Source organism: Dendrobates tinctorius, unplaced genomic scaffold (assembly GCF_039654945.1).
Source record: "Dendrobates tinctorius isolate UK_male_01 unplaced genomic scaffold, ASM3965494v1 ptg000051l, whole genome shotgun sequence".
NCBI lineage: Eukaryota > Metazoa > Chordata > Amphibia > Anura > Dendrobatidae > Dendrobates > Dendrobates tinctorius.
The window spans coordinates 8309563-8324482 of record NW_027361719.1 but is presented as its reverse complement, the minus strand read 5'-3'; the positions used below and the strand labels follow the sequence as shown (position 1 = coordinate 8324482).

Here is a 14920-nt window from a genome sequence, read left to right as displayed (position 1 = left end):
CTTGGATTTCCTGTATGATATGTGATATGAGCATGTGTAGAGAGGAAATTCAATAAAATATTTGTTGCATCCATCCTGGTGTTCTACTTGGGAAATCACTGAAGGATGGTGGTGGGGAGGGGCTATTTACCTCTTCTGTGTTTCTATCTCTATCAAGGATACGAAGGACTACCTCCTGCTGGTGCTGTCATGATGGACTCCTGCAAATACCATTAATGGTAGGACTAATTCCTACTATTTGTATGCAATTTCTTAAAAAAAAAAACTTAAATGCCCATGAAAATAAATGTCCAAAAGCAATGTATTTAGTTATGCAATATTAATATTGTTAATATATATTTTTATTTTGAAGCCATTGTCGATGCATTTGTACTTGCTCCACCCAAACTAACTCTCATCCTATACCTCCAATTTCACTTCCTCACCTCTTTTTTTTAGTACATTGCCAAATTTCTTATTGTAAAAAAAATCTGATATTAATCATCAAAACTGTGCAATAGTTACTGTAATGTGAAATACAATAGAATTTGTGAGTTATTCATAACATACCTTCATTAGAACACTTTCTGTAAAACACAGAACTGAATTCTTTACTTTGACCGTAATAAAACCTGCTGGCTCATTTTTACTGCTTCAGTAGCATACATACATATACGGTAGGTGTAAAGGTCAGGTTCCTCAGCTTTGTTTCATTCTTTTTCCCTTTGCTTTTGCCCCTGTAAGGCTCGGATCAAATTGGATCCGTTGTTATCAGATGCAGATGGAAACTGAGGAACCCCATTTATTATTATGGGGTCTGTCTAGTTTCCATTTGGTGTTTAATTTTAGAACAGAAAAAGAGAGAGAGCAGTAGGCTCACCTAACTACTATTTTTAACCTCTCCCTTTCCTCGGGCATTTTCCCATCCTCCTTCAAACACTCTATCGTTACTCCATTACTAAAGAAACCCGCTCTCAACCCATCCTGCACAAACAACTACAGACAGGTCTCCAATCTCCCCTTCATCTCTAAACTTTTGGAGCGCCTAGTCTACTTCCGCCTTACCCGTTACCTCTCCACTGACTCCCTCCTAGACCCTTCACAGTCCGGCTTCCGCCCACTACATTCAACAGAAACTGCACTCATCAAAGTGAGCAACGACCTTCTGACAGCAAAACGTAACAGTGACCACTCTCTGCTCATTCTTCTTGACCTTTCTGCAGCTTTCGACACTGTTGACCACTGTCTCCTCCTCTCTAGGCTCCAGTCACTAGGCATTAAGAACACTGGTTTCTCCTGGTTCTCTTCCTATCTCTCTGACCGCTCCTTCAGTGTTTTGTTCTCTGGCTCCACTTCATCTCCTCTTCCTCTCACTGTCGGGGTACCTCAGGGCTCTGTCCTTGGCCCCCTTCTCTTCTCTCTCTACACGGCCCCAATTGGACAGACCATCAGCAGATTTGGCTTTCATCACCATCTTTATGCTGATGACACACAACCATACATGATATCCCCCGACCTTAACCCTGCGGTACTACAGAACGCCAATGACTGTCTGCAGTCTCCAACATCATGTCCGCTCTCTATCTGAAACTTAACCTCTCAAAAACGAAACTTAACCTCTCAAAAACTGAACTTCTTCTGCTTCCGCCGTCTACTAACCTCCCTAAATCTGACATTTCCCTATCCTTGTGTGGCACCATAATAACACCCGGGGAGCAGGCGTGCTGTCTGGGTGTTATGTTTGACACCAATCTCTCCTTCACATCCCATATACAATCTCTTGCCTGCTCTTGCCGCTTACACCTAAAGAACATCTCTACAATCTGCCCTTTTCTCACCATGGAAACAACAAAAACCCTCATTGTAGCATTGATCAACTCCCGCCTGGACTACTGCAATGATCTATTAATTGGCCTCCCCGTTATTCGACTTTCCCCTCTCCATTCCATACTTAATGCAGTGGCCAGGGTTATCCATCTGGCTTATCGGTACTCGGATGCGTCCGCTCTTCGTCAATCGTTACACTGGCTGCCCATTCATTATAGGATCCAATTCAAAGTACTTGTTCTCACCCACAAAGCTCTCCACAGTGTGGCACCCCCCTACATCTCCTCCCTCATTTCTGTCTATCGGCCTAACCGACCGCTGCGCTCTGCAAATGACTTTCGACTAACCTCTGCACCAATCCGCACCTCCCACTCCCGACACCAAGATTTCTCCCGTGCTGTGCCAATCCTCTGGAATGCTCTACCTCAAGAAATTAGGACCATCCACAATTTACACGCTTACGCAAACCGCATTTGTTCAGAGTGGCCTATCACGTTCACTAATCAGTCATTCTATGTGTAAGTGTGCGTGTGTAGCCCATTCACTATCTCAATCTATCCCTCACTACCTCAAGATGGCTGGACCATCAATGTAAATACATCATTGTAAATACACACCTCTACCTTGTATCTCCCCCACCTCATTGTAGATTGTAAGCTCTCACGAGTAGGGTCGTATTATTTTGCTTTAATTATTGTATTGTTAACGTTGTTACTTATGACTTGTGTTTTGAAACTTTTAAACTGTAAAGCGCTGCGGAATATGTTGGCGCTATATAAAGATTTATTATTATTAGGCACTTTTTCTTCAGTTGTAAAAAAAAAAAAAAAAAAATAAAAAAAATGATAATTACTGGACCCCACTGGCTCCATTTTCATCACTTAGGCTGGTTTCACATTTGCGGACGGAGGAGCTGCGGAGGGCTGCAGACTTCCTCCGTGAAGCTCCGCCCACTGCTGTACCTCCTCCGGTCAGCTCCGCTTACGGCCGCATACTTCTGCATGCGGCCTGCATACCCTATCTTTAACATTGGGTACGCAGGTCATGTGGAAGTATGCGGATGCCTCCGCATGCATCGTTTTGACGGTGAGGTGACTTGCGCCGAACGCATCATGTTGGAATTTGTTTTGTTCGGCGCATCGTCAAAACGACGCATGCGGAGGCATCCGCATACTTCCGCACGACCTGCGTTCCCAATGCTAAAGATAGGTTCGCAGGCCGCATGCAGAAGTATGCATGTGTAGGCGGAGCTGACTGGAGGAGGTGAGGCAGTGGGCGGAGCTTCACGGAGGAAGTCTGCAGCCCTCCGCATCTCCTCCATCCACAAATGTGAAAACTAGCCTTAGTAAATGGGTCCATTTTGGCCATGAATCCATTTGTTCCTAAAGTGGAACAGAAAATGGAAATCTGAACAGAACCCAAGACCAAACAGGTTGCCTCTATGACGACAATCTGATAGACCCCTGACATGGATCTGGTATCGCATTGTGTTTTCCAGTGTAAGCTGAAACCAGGTCATGGATATGAGTAGAGGCCAAGCGGTTCACTGATACTAACCATGATTCTGACACATTCAATATGTCCACACTTCTTTGTAGCTGATGACGCTCGTTTATCAGGATGTGTCTGCAGAGGATTCTGGTCACACACAATATAATGCTCTCACACAATATGAATATGTAGTTTCCCCTTTCCTTGTAGGGATGGCCGGTTTCCTGGCAGTGGTGGCTTATGGGCTTTACAAAATCCGCAGTCGTGGGGACCAGAAGATGTCAGTACATCTCATTCACATGAGAGTTGGTGCCCAAGGATTCGTTGTTGGTGCAATGACCTTCGGTAGGCAAACATTAAATTACCTAAACTTCTTAAATGTTCTCAGTTGGTCATTAATATGTGTAAATGCACCCTAAGGCTAGGTTTATTCCCATTTTCACGTAGAAACACGAGAAGCAATGGAATGAAACTGAAAGGGAGGAGACACAGATTAGATATTAGAAAAAGATTTTTGACAGTGAGAGTGATCAATGAGTGGAACAGGCTGCCACGAGAGGTGGTGAGTTCTCCTTCAACGGAAGTCTTTTAATCAGAGGCTGGGCAGACATCTGTCTGAGATGATTTAGTGAACCCTGCATTGAGCAGGGGGTTTGACACGATGACCGTTGAGATCCCTTCTAACTCTTAACATTCTATAATTCTATGTTTGCATAGTTTTGTTTCATCACAGATTGCACCAAGAGAATAGATTGCTGAAATAGATGAAAACTGCAAACTCCAGTATGATTAATGGATTCGACTGGGAAGTGATAATGACATTTTTGAAATGTCATAATATTTTTTTCTGCTCTGTAGCTTAATAGAAGGATAAAAAAATAAAAGGCTTTGTTCACAACTGCGATAAATGTACAATATTTTATTTTTTTGATGAATCTTTATGAATATCTGAAAAAGTTATAGCTGCAGAGCTTTCCTTCTGGAAGGAGAATGAATGTATGGTAATAGAAACGATGGTGAATGTGTGGACTGAATCTGTTATAAGAAACACTTGGACCCTGTTTGCTTTACAGGCACGTTGTATGCAGTTCCATTAGGTTCAGTGAGTTAGGAGCTCTCCTCATGAAATAATAATGGCACTATTGATGTAGATGGAGCAGTATTTTACATTGTAGTGGTTAGCATTGCGTTTGTATGTCTCTGCGCCTTTGTGTAGTTGCATTCTCATATTCCAAATCACTGGTTTCTTAGCCTCCTATAGAATTAGCCTAGGTTCATTCTTCCAAAGCGTTATCATATATGCTGGAAGAAAAATGACAGTCTCCTGAACAGAAACCAAAGAGACCACGTTACAGTGAATGGGGTCCCTCTGGCACAGTTGCTTCTGCTGGAAACATTTTTCGTTGCTTGGACTTGTAGAGCAGAACGCTGGTGTGAACCTGGCCTTAGATAGGATAATTGGATAGAGCCTCATTTCCTGATTCTTGGCTATAGTCTGCATATCCAACAGCGTTATAGAAAGATATAGCCAGATGCGGCACAACGCTACATTTCGGTGTTTATAACCCTTTCTCTTTTTCTGATTTAGGTGTAATCTATTCCATGTACAAGGAATACATCAAGCCTCAATTTGAAAATCATTCTGAAAAATGAGGAATGACGTAGAAACAGAGGCTGCCAGGAACATAAGTGTCGTCGTAGACCCGTCTGGTAATCGACCTCGAGTCCTGGACAAGCTGACCAGTACTGTGTTTTGTCACTAGCTAAATTATCTTTACTTTGCTATAATACCACGTTTTGGTAGTTTAATTGACTGTGATGATTATGTGCCAGTAAATCATTTTTACTCCTCTCGCTGCAGTTTAACTGGGATTTCATGGGGCAAAAAATACTTCCAGTATTATGATGGGGTGCACTACATCAGCACAGCATACTGTACTTTATTTGTAAGTTGTAATTTAATTCTCTGCAGATTTATAGAAACCTAATACATACAGAATACATGGCCTTTTCTATACATACATACATACATACATGGGTTGGACAAAATAATGGAAACGCCTGGAAACATCAACAAAAGTTAGTTTAATATGGTGTAGGTCCACCTTTTGCGACGATTACAGCCTCAATTCTCCGAGATATGGATTCATACAAGGTGTGAATTGTTTCCAAAGGAATTGTAGCCCATTCTTCAGTTAAAACACCCTCCAGTTCTTTGAGCGACGATGGCGGCGGAAATCGACGTCTAACTTGAATCTCTAAAATCGACCATAAATGCTCAATAATGTTGAGGTCTGGGGATTGTGGGGGCCAGATGAGATGCTCTACTTCATCAGAATGTTCCTCGTGCCATGCTTTAACGATTCTAGCTGCATGAATTGGTGCATTATCATCATGAAAGATGGCGTTCCCCTCCGGGAACAGTGCTTGAACCATAGGATGCACTTGGTTGCCCAAAATGCCTAAATAATTGCGGCTGTTAATTCTTCCATAAAGGGATATCATTGGCCCGGCGGATCTCCACGAAATAGCACCCCAGATCGTCACAGAACCTCCGCCATGTTTTACGGTTGGGAGAAGGCAGACTGGATGGAATGCTTCTTTCGGCTGTCTCCAAACGTGCCCTCGGCCGGAGGTCGGAAATAGGGTAAACGATGATTCGTCTGAGAATATCACATTTCCACTGCTCGAGGGACCAATTCTGGAGGTTTCTACACCACTCTAAACGCTTCGAAACATTTGTCATTGAGAGCAGCGGATTTTGAATTGCAGCTCTTCCATGGAATCCAGATTTGTGCAGCTCCCGACGAACATTTTTCGTGGAAACTGGGTTCTGTTGGTGTTCATTGAGCTCAGCAGTGATTTTTGGAGCCGTGGTCTTGCGATCCTCTCTCACAATTCGCTTTAGAGTCCGACGGTCTCTTTCAGTCAACTTCGACTTTCGGCCGGACCTGTGCTTTTCTGCTGACGTTTTTCCTTCTCTTTCAAACGCAGTCATTACTTTGGAGACAGTATCTCTTGACACGCCAAGCATTCGGGCACTTTCTGTTACACTAGCGCCTGCCATACGAGCACCAACAATTTGGCCTCTGAAAATCCGAGAGGTCTGCCATTGGTATCAGGTTCTCATCAATATTCTTACAATTCTGCAAAACAAACAGTTAATTTACATACACATATCACACAACACAAATAATCAACTACAAAACATTACCATATGTCACGGTTTGCATGTTTATAACATGTTCGAAGATTATGATGCCAAAACGTTAGGTGTTTCCATTATATTGTCCAACCTCTGTACATACATACATACATACATACATTTGGTGGTACATTTCCCAGTAAGGGGATGTTATTGATTGGGCAATTTGGTGAATATAATACATACATACATACATACATACATACATACATACATACATGCATACATTTTGCCTGGAGCGTGGAATAATTCAGACGTATCCAAGCTTTGCCAAATTCGGTCACTTCTACTGTGAGTCCTCTGTGCCTCTTTGTAAAAGTGGACAGAAGTCTATTGGTCTTACTGGTCTCTGGTCAGAAATGTTTCTGAATGTGGCTCAAGACGTTGACTATGAATCCTTGGTGGCTCTTGTGTAGCTGAGCATGTTCTACATGAGCTACAAAGTCCTCTGTATACTGTATCCTACCTAGTAGAAGAATTGCTGATCTACTTGGGGAACGCAAAAGCACGATATTGAGACATCTTAAGCTTTAATTTCATAAATGTAATCAGTTGACTATATCTTTATTTTCCATCCTTGCATAACACCAGAATTTCAGCATGTGTTTGATTTCAGCAAAATCCTTTATTCACCCATTTTTCTTCGGTCTAGATGGAAATCTTCCTTACACGGGTGATAACTACTATGGTTTTCTCCATTTTGTGGCATATGTAAGAGAGACAGCCCTCCCTGATTTTATCCAGGGCAGAAGGGCGAGGTGCTTGTTTCCTCCCTCTACACCATGTCCACAACTGTTTTTTTTGCTCTCCAGATTTCTTGATGCAACATAGAATCAACAGCTCTTCATCATCTGGTCTGCAAATATATCCATGTGTGTGAGGATGGTGCACCAAGGTGCCATGCTCTAGTAAGATATCCATTTTGTCAGTGTATTGTACATCACCAGCCCCAGTGCAATGGAAAGGACTTTTCTGCTTGTATCAGCTGCTGGCCGTTCTAGTCCTTTCATGCCAGTGGGTGACGTTTACGGCAAAAGTGAATTCTATTTCTCTAATTTACTTTCATAGTTTCTCTGTGCATTTTGTCACAGTATAAATTTGCTAAGTGGTATCATACAGTACGAGCCAATAAATGCCAGAGCTGGCTGTCGGAGGCTGACTCTTCCAGTAGAGTATATTTTTGTATCTGTTCTCAAGTTCCTGGACGGGCACTGCATTATTCCACTAAGTGCATGCCCGCTGCGTGTGGGAGTGGGATCACTGCCCTGTGGATACAGACCTGTTATACATTATCTAATACCAGATTTTAAATTAAAAATCCCAAACTTAGGGGAATTTTTTCTATAATGCAGGAGTATAAACTGAGACCTTTTCTTGTCTTTATGTATTACTAAATGCCTCTCCTTATTTGCGGTCAGCTGCTTTTGGTCACAGTAATCCAATAGATGGAATCAGAAGTATAATACTTAGGAGAATATTTTCTATGGTGCGTTAATTCATATCATGAACTATTCTCCGCACGCCCACCATCATTATTTGAGCCTTTTACACATTTACATAACACATATATGGCGACATGTATATGTCTTAATGCACATTTACATAGATGTGTGTCATGTGACTACAGGAATAAACGCAGACAGAGGGGCCCCTGTGCAAGAACACTATATACGGGCCCTCTGAAGTCTAGTAGCTCATCATAATGTACAATTCCACCTGATTGGAGGTACAAGTGGTCCCCTTACCTAATGGGCCACCGTGCGACTGCGCAAGTTGCATAAATGGTATGTCCGCCCCTGGGCTACCTAAGGCAGTGATTCCCAACTCTGGTCCTCAAGAGCCACCAGCAGATCATGTTTTCAGGATTTCCTTAGTAGTTCATGTGAAAACTGTATCACCTGCTCAGGCAATAATTCCATCACTTGTGTAATACTAAGGAAATCCTGAAAACATGATCTGTTTGGCGGCTCTTGAGGACTGGCGTTGGGGAACACTGACTGAAGGTTTTGTTTGGCACTGAACTAAATTGAAGTGATGCACTTAATTAGTGTGCCAATTTTCCTTTGCCACATTGGTTCTGAGCATATGATGCACCAGTTCTAGTCAGTTAATCCTCACTACAACCCTGATAACATGGACATTTTTTTCCCATCTTACCAATAGGGGGCGATGTATCCAAACTAGAAAAAAAGAAATACAAAGTGGTGCAGTTGTCTTGTGCTAATAAAGATCCTATATCTTTTTCTGTACTTTGTTAGTAGTGTAATAAGTAGTCGCCAAAGCTCCAGAAAACTGGGTTGTATTAATTGGAGTCCTCGAAGCCCTACCTTTGACATATTGGATCCTGTATTGAAGTAATTGCAATTGTGGTTCAGGGCTCCTGTTTCTGACTGATTTATCTAAGTATAATGCATCATAATGGCTACTCTACATTTTTTTTCCTTCCAGGCATTGCATAGTTATGAATTTATTTTGCTTCTTTCTCTCCCAAGACGCCATGTTGCATTGCTGTTTTATCTACAGTCTTCATGCTACTTTTAGAAGCCGCTTTGAACTGCTGCTCTAGCAAGAATGTATACTCAAACACTATTTACAGAACTATTTATTTTCTCAACATGGTAGCTGGTAGGATTGTAGAGATGCTCACACATGGTGATTTTAAATAGTGTTTGAACTACTACTCTAACATCACTCTCTGAACTCAAAGCCACTTCTAAAGGGGCATGAACTAGGCAGGTAGTACAGCACTTCAGCATTGTGTTTGTAACATATGCCATTATCTTATTTAACTTCCATCTTTCCCAAAGATTTATAACTTTGCACAGGCTGATCAATGAGGCGTTGGACATCCCCTTCTTAAATACCGTTTCCCTGTTTAACATAAAATTCTCACTTCCTGCACTGACACAGTTCCCGCAATCTCTACGGTGGGTAGCCTGGCGCTGGTGTTACATTGTCCACTTTGCTTCACTCACAATTGCGTCAGACAAAACACGGACGTTCATGGGAAGTGTGAACACTTCAGGCCATTAGCGGCCACTGACATGGCAAAACCGTGTCAAGTGAGTTGCAGGAATCCCAGTGCAGGAGCTATTTTAAACTGGGGATTACAGCTTTTAAGAAGGGGTTTTAATAGATAACCCCTTTCCGACCTATGACATATAGGCATGTCATAGGTAGCATCCCCTTCTTTGAGCCTGCATTTTCTACAGCACATGTCAGCTGATTTGATCAACTGCCCTAACAGCTGCGAGTGGAATTGCGATCCACCCGCGGCTGTTAAAATGTTAAATGCCGCTCTCAACCATAAGCGCTACTGGGGGTCATGTGGCTCTGTAATTACAGTCCTCTGAGTGAGCTGTAACAAAACTCCCAATTAAAAGTGACATTTTACTATTTGTATATCATTACACAAGTTGAATGCACTGATAAATATTGATATGTCAAGAAACTTGCAGCTTATATCTAAGGGGATACAGAGTGTAGACTGTCTATTCACCTAACAAGCCTATACACTATCTGCACGATCAGGGGGGCAGTGCACCTTAAATTAACTGCTTGTAAGGCAATAGTTTATTAAACACGTATGATGCTATAGGTGCCGTTTCTATGGTTTCTCCTGACTAATTGTATCTCAGCAGGTTGTGTCTTACTTTGTATTGTTTGATTTGTTCACTTATTAAATATCCTATTAGCACACATGATGTCGGCGCAATCTTTATCTCCTGTATCCATCATTGATTTGTAAGAAAACCAGCACAAAACACAACTTCATTTCTGTAGTCCCTTTTATTAATAATACTTTAATTTTCCCTCATTACACAAAATTTCATTTTAAGCTAATATATGAAAGGCACATTGACAGCCCACTGTTTCCTCTAGTGAATAACACAAATTGTCTAGCAACATAGGTTTCAACGTGACACCAAACGCTTCTAATGAGGACCATTATTATTTCCAAGAAATGACATTGGGCTTCTTCATATTAAAAGTGCAAAAATTTTAGCTGCAAGTGAAGGGCTTCTGATGCTGTTGGTGTTCACCATTCAATGTCCTCTCAGCTGTTAAGACCAAATCCACTGGTAGATCGGAGCTCCACAGATGTATCCTTCTAACGAATATTTACGACAATTACTTTGAGCTATGATACAAAGTTGGGTTGTGGTTTAAAAGCAGAGAACAAACTGTGGCAAAACTGCATATACGCATCGCCGCAATTGTGACTGTTTTCCAAGCAGATCTTTCTCAGAAATTATCCTAAAACTGGAAAGCCATGCTTATGACACCACTTTGGAAAAAAAAAAAACCAGAACAGGTTTTCCGTGCACTTTTCAATACTGTGTTCTTACCCATCAAAGAAGTTCTGTTGTGTCTCCTGCCTCGTCTGTTTAAGTAACTACTTGTATTCCCTATGAAATAACAACTTTGGTTTCTGTTTATTCCTCATCAATATTTATGAATAAATTGACAACTAGGTGTCGTCATTCCCCTTAAGGGCGTGTCCTGCATGGTGCACCACTGATTGGACAGTGTGCTGACACCCACTTGTCGATTATGCATTATTTTCTTGGAGGAATAATAAAGGAACAGAACAAGGAAGTGCAGAAATCCAGAATTATTTCATGAGCCAGTATTTACTGAAATAGACAAGTGAAGGCGACAGGTATATTTTAAAGTTAAGTGGAAAAATAAACAAAAAAACACAACACAAAGGTCAGAACTAAAAAAATAATATAAAAGTAATATCGCAGTTGAGCCTTGGCAGGACTTGTGTCAAACGTCATTTTGGTCAGAAGGTCCAAGTGCACGTACATACTAATTTTCTTTACTTTATATATTTACAAATTAAACTAATTTCACTTTTTTATTACCAAACATCAATTCATAATATTGTTGAGTTGTGACTTCTTCTCTTGCTCTTTGTCATACAGACTTGCTTTGTAGCTTATTTTTGCGTTATATTTTGGGTTGTCACTTCTGAATTCTCTACTTGATGCATTAACAATTTGGAACATAATTTTGGTTCTTTGGGTATCTCCTCTGTAAGACAGAGCAAAGAGTTAGGGTATGTGCACACAACATCTTTTTCAGGCGGATTCCAAGCTCTATAAAAACTTTTTTAGCCGCTTCACATCTTTTCAGAGACTGAAGTAGTTAAAAGAAGTGACCTGACAATTCTTCGTGACTTTTTGGAAGCCGACACTACTTCATACGCAAGATTTTAAAAAAATGACGCTTTAGGAAAAACACTGCCGGCATTTTCCTTAACGCTTTGTCTGCCTCAAGTGCTGCAGGTAATCTGGCATCTTGGTCTTAAAGACATTGTGTGCTCGTATCTTTACTGTGTATTGGTGGCTCCAGCCATGGGCGACTCAGCGCTGCTTTGCATTAAAGAGGTTGTCAAGGATTTTAGTTCATCAATATCAGATCAGTGTGGGCCCGTCATTAATCTGCTATTACCTGCCCCAGCAATTGCCAGATATAAGAATTTTTGGTTGTAGAGTAAAGCCGCCCCATAGATTTAGTGGCCGCTTCTAAGCACTGCAGTTTGTCCCATTCAAGTTCAGGTGAAAAGACGCAGTAAGAGGGAACAGTTAAAGGGAACGCCAGTACATATGGGGAGAAGATGCTTATGCTTTGAAACATTGCTCGATGACGGGACAGAGTCTGATGTGTTGGGCTGGCAAGTTCTAGAATATGGGGGGGATACATAAGAGAAATTTTGGAGACAAAGGTGTAAAAAGCAGATGAGAGCAAATCTGAGAAGACGACTTTGCGAAGACTGGAATGAAAAACGTCAGGAGCTTATGGCAAAAATGTATAGAGGGGACAAGTAATGGAGAGCTTGATGTGTCTACACTGGACTTTAAAATGTATTTGCTAAACAATAGGTGCCAGTGACGGGACCAGTAGAAAAAGGGCATTAGACAGAATGCCCAAGAGGAGCATGTTGCAGTAGTCTAGGTGCGAGGTGATGAGCGTCCTATACAGATATTAAGCTCTGACCTGTTTTGTGTTCTGTAATTTTTTACTACATAATGCTGGGATCACATCTTGCTGGCAATTTTCAAATTCTAAATTCCTTACAAAAGAGTTCTAAAATCCTAATAAATAATGGACATAAAACCTGTGGGCGTCACCATTATTCTAAACAAAAGATCTTTGGGGAAAGGGATGGTATTTTTTTGTGAGGCCTTAGTAACACCTCCAGACTATACATTTATTTATTTTTATCAGACCGCACATGGTGCAATAATGTCCTTTTTTTTTTTTTTACTGATCAATGGTCCACAGAAAAAAAACAACTGAGATACGTGTGAGTTTGGTCGAATTTGCAAACCAAACACCTACATTTCAATGAATTGGTCCATGATGTGAAAGTATAGAACAACACACCTGACATCTGTGTTACAAACACTGACACGTGAATCTGACCTTAAATAATGAAATGCAAGAAAATGTGAATTTATCAAATGCACAAACAAATAATTTACATTTCTGTTTTAACAAGTTTCTATGCTGCTGTGCATAGCTAGTTACATAATTTTGGCTTTGCTCACACTGTTTTGTCTATTGCGGAAGTCGATAAGGATCGTGCAGCTTCTTCAATCAAGTAAAAGTACAAAATAATGAATCTGACAGACCTATTGTAGATCACTTAGATCTGTTAAATAAGAGCACCATATCCATCATTGCGCTTTTAAAAATGGAAGCCATAGCCATGTGAACAAAGAAATCTAGTTAATGGGGAACCACTGATCAAGGCGTGTGGAGAGAATTGTAAGTTCAAACCCTTCTCAAGTCAAACATCCACAGCTGCATAAAAAAAGTATATTGTGGTCCTTTGATTTAATGGTCATGATCTTGGCATTTGAAACGTGAAAGTACCAATTAAAATAACATTAAATATTGTTAAAGGGATCTAGTCTTATAGCGCAGTGACCTGACTTCCATATGACGGAATCACTCTCCTAATACAAAGAGATGATTCAATTGAAATAAAATCTTCCACTTCACATTTAACAGTCATAATACAGATAGATGATTACAAGGCACAGATAGAAAGTTCCCCACACAGGCAGCACCGTTATTTGGTGTCTCTTCGCCTGTCCGTGCAGCACTTACAAGACACGGGCTGCAGCTCTACTCCCGCACCCATACAGTCCACCTAAACGGCTTTAGTTTTGATCTGTCTTTCTTGATCTGCTGAATGAAAACCGTACGTGCTTTAACCATCGTTGGAAATGTTGACACGAATGTTGCCTACAGCAGCATAAAAAAATGTAAAAATATCTGCAGAAAAATAAAGTTTTAAAGAAAATTTCTACTTAATGTTGCATTGATCTTTTTCCATCCCCAACACGGTTATATTCCAGCAGTTGACACAAGACAGTAAATCTGTTCATAATATAACGAAGTTGGACAAACAGCCTCCGGTCTGAAGACTATTTCCATATTCTAGGTGTCTAGAGTAATAAACATGGGTTGCGTCTGACAACCCTTTAGGCAATGGTTTTCATTTACATCAATCTTCATGTGCAGATTGTCAGGAGAAATGACTGGTTCTTCTGGGCAACCCAAATAATTCATCAGTTTCTTCGATCCTGCCTCAGTTTGTGCTGATCACACGAATTACCATTCACTAATACAGTAAAAACAATTAAAACTTCATTAGCGGTATAGCCCTTCTTGCCACTCTACACAGACCTACTCCAATTCTTGGTCGTTGTCATCTGGATGAAGGCTTACTTTTTCTATCAGAATAATGCCAAATGTGACAAGACATTGCCACTATGACAGATCACTACTGACTCTGAAAGTCCTAAAAAAATATATAATAAATATAACCAGAGTTGTGTTGATGGTCTTGTTCACTATTATGTTCTTTTAGTTCCTAAACTTTGACATGGCACCTCATAGTTTCCGAGTTCTCCTAGATTGGGTCTAGAGGAGATGAAGATCTTCAGAGTCGGGGTGAGTGTGCCATGTGACCCCCATCATCACCGGGAGGAGGGAAGGTCTTCCTTCTCCATATTGTTAAGTAGGAAAAGCTCTGGAAAGGTGGTCAACCCCAGGTTATACTAAAATAGAAGAAACGACACATGAGAAACTACATAAGAAAAGAAACGAATGTACTTTATACATGTGACTAAAAGTAGCAATGTTCAGGAGGGGCTACAGAAAACTGGAGGGTATATGAATATGGACCCAAGATGGATAATATTTACACTTAGAGGATTATAGTCCACCGTATATAAAACAGTTTGCACTACAGCCCTCGTATAGTCTCTTGGTCCATTTACAGTACCCAGAGGGCCAACATGTAAAAGGAAGCTGGTGCCAGGCGCATACGGCTCTGGCTAAAACTTCTAGGCTATGTGCACGTTTCACCCGTCTATATTGGCTGTAGAAGGAGAG

At 41.0% G+C, this 14920-nt stretch overlaps 2 protein-coding genes across 3 annotated transcripts in view; one reads left to right on the top strand and one right to left on the bottom strand.

Annotated features, from left to right (window-relative positions):
* HIGD1C (HIG1 hypoxia inducible domain family member 1C) overlaps window positions 1-10201 on the top strand; it is a 49170-nt gene extending 38969 nt beyond the window's left edge. The window contains exons 3-4 of the mRNA XM_073576753.1: window positions 3508-3642; window positions 4886-10201. Of these exons, the coding sequence (XP_073432854.1) occupies window positions 3508-3642; window positions 4886-4950 (200 nt within the window). The 3' untranslated portion in view covers window positions 4951-10201. The remainder of the gene's footprint in view (window positions 1-3507; window positions 3643-4885) is intronic.
* Window positions 10202-10272: 71 nt separating this feature from the next.
* SLC11A2 (solute carrier family 11 member 2) overlaps window positions 10273-14920 on the bottom strand; it is a 119559-nt gene continuing 114911 nt past the window's right edge. For both annotated transcript variants that reach the window (XM_073576750.1, XM_073576752.1), the window contains exon 18: window positions 10273-14583. In XM_073576750.1, the coding sequence (XP_073432851.1) occupies window positions 14503-14583 (81 nt within the window). In that variant the 3' untranslated portion in view covers window positions 10273-14502. The remainder of the gene's footprint in view (window positions 14584-14920) is intronic.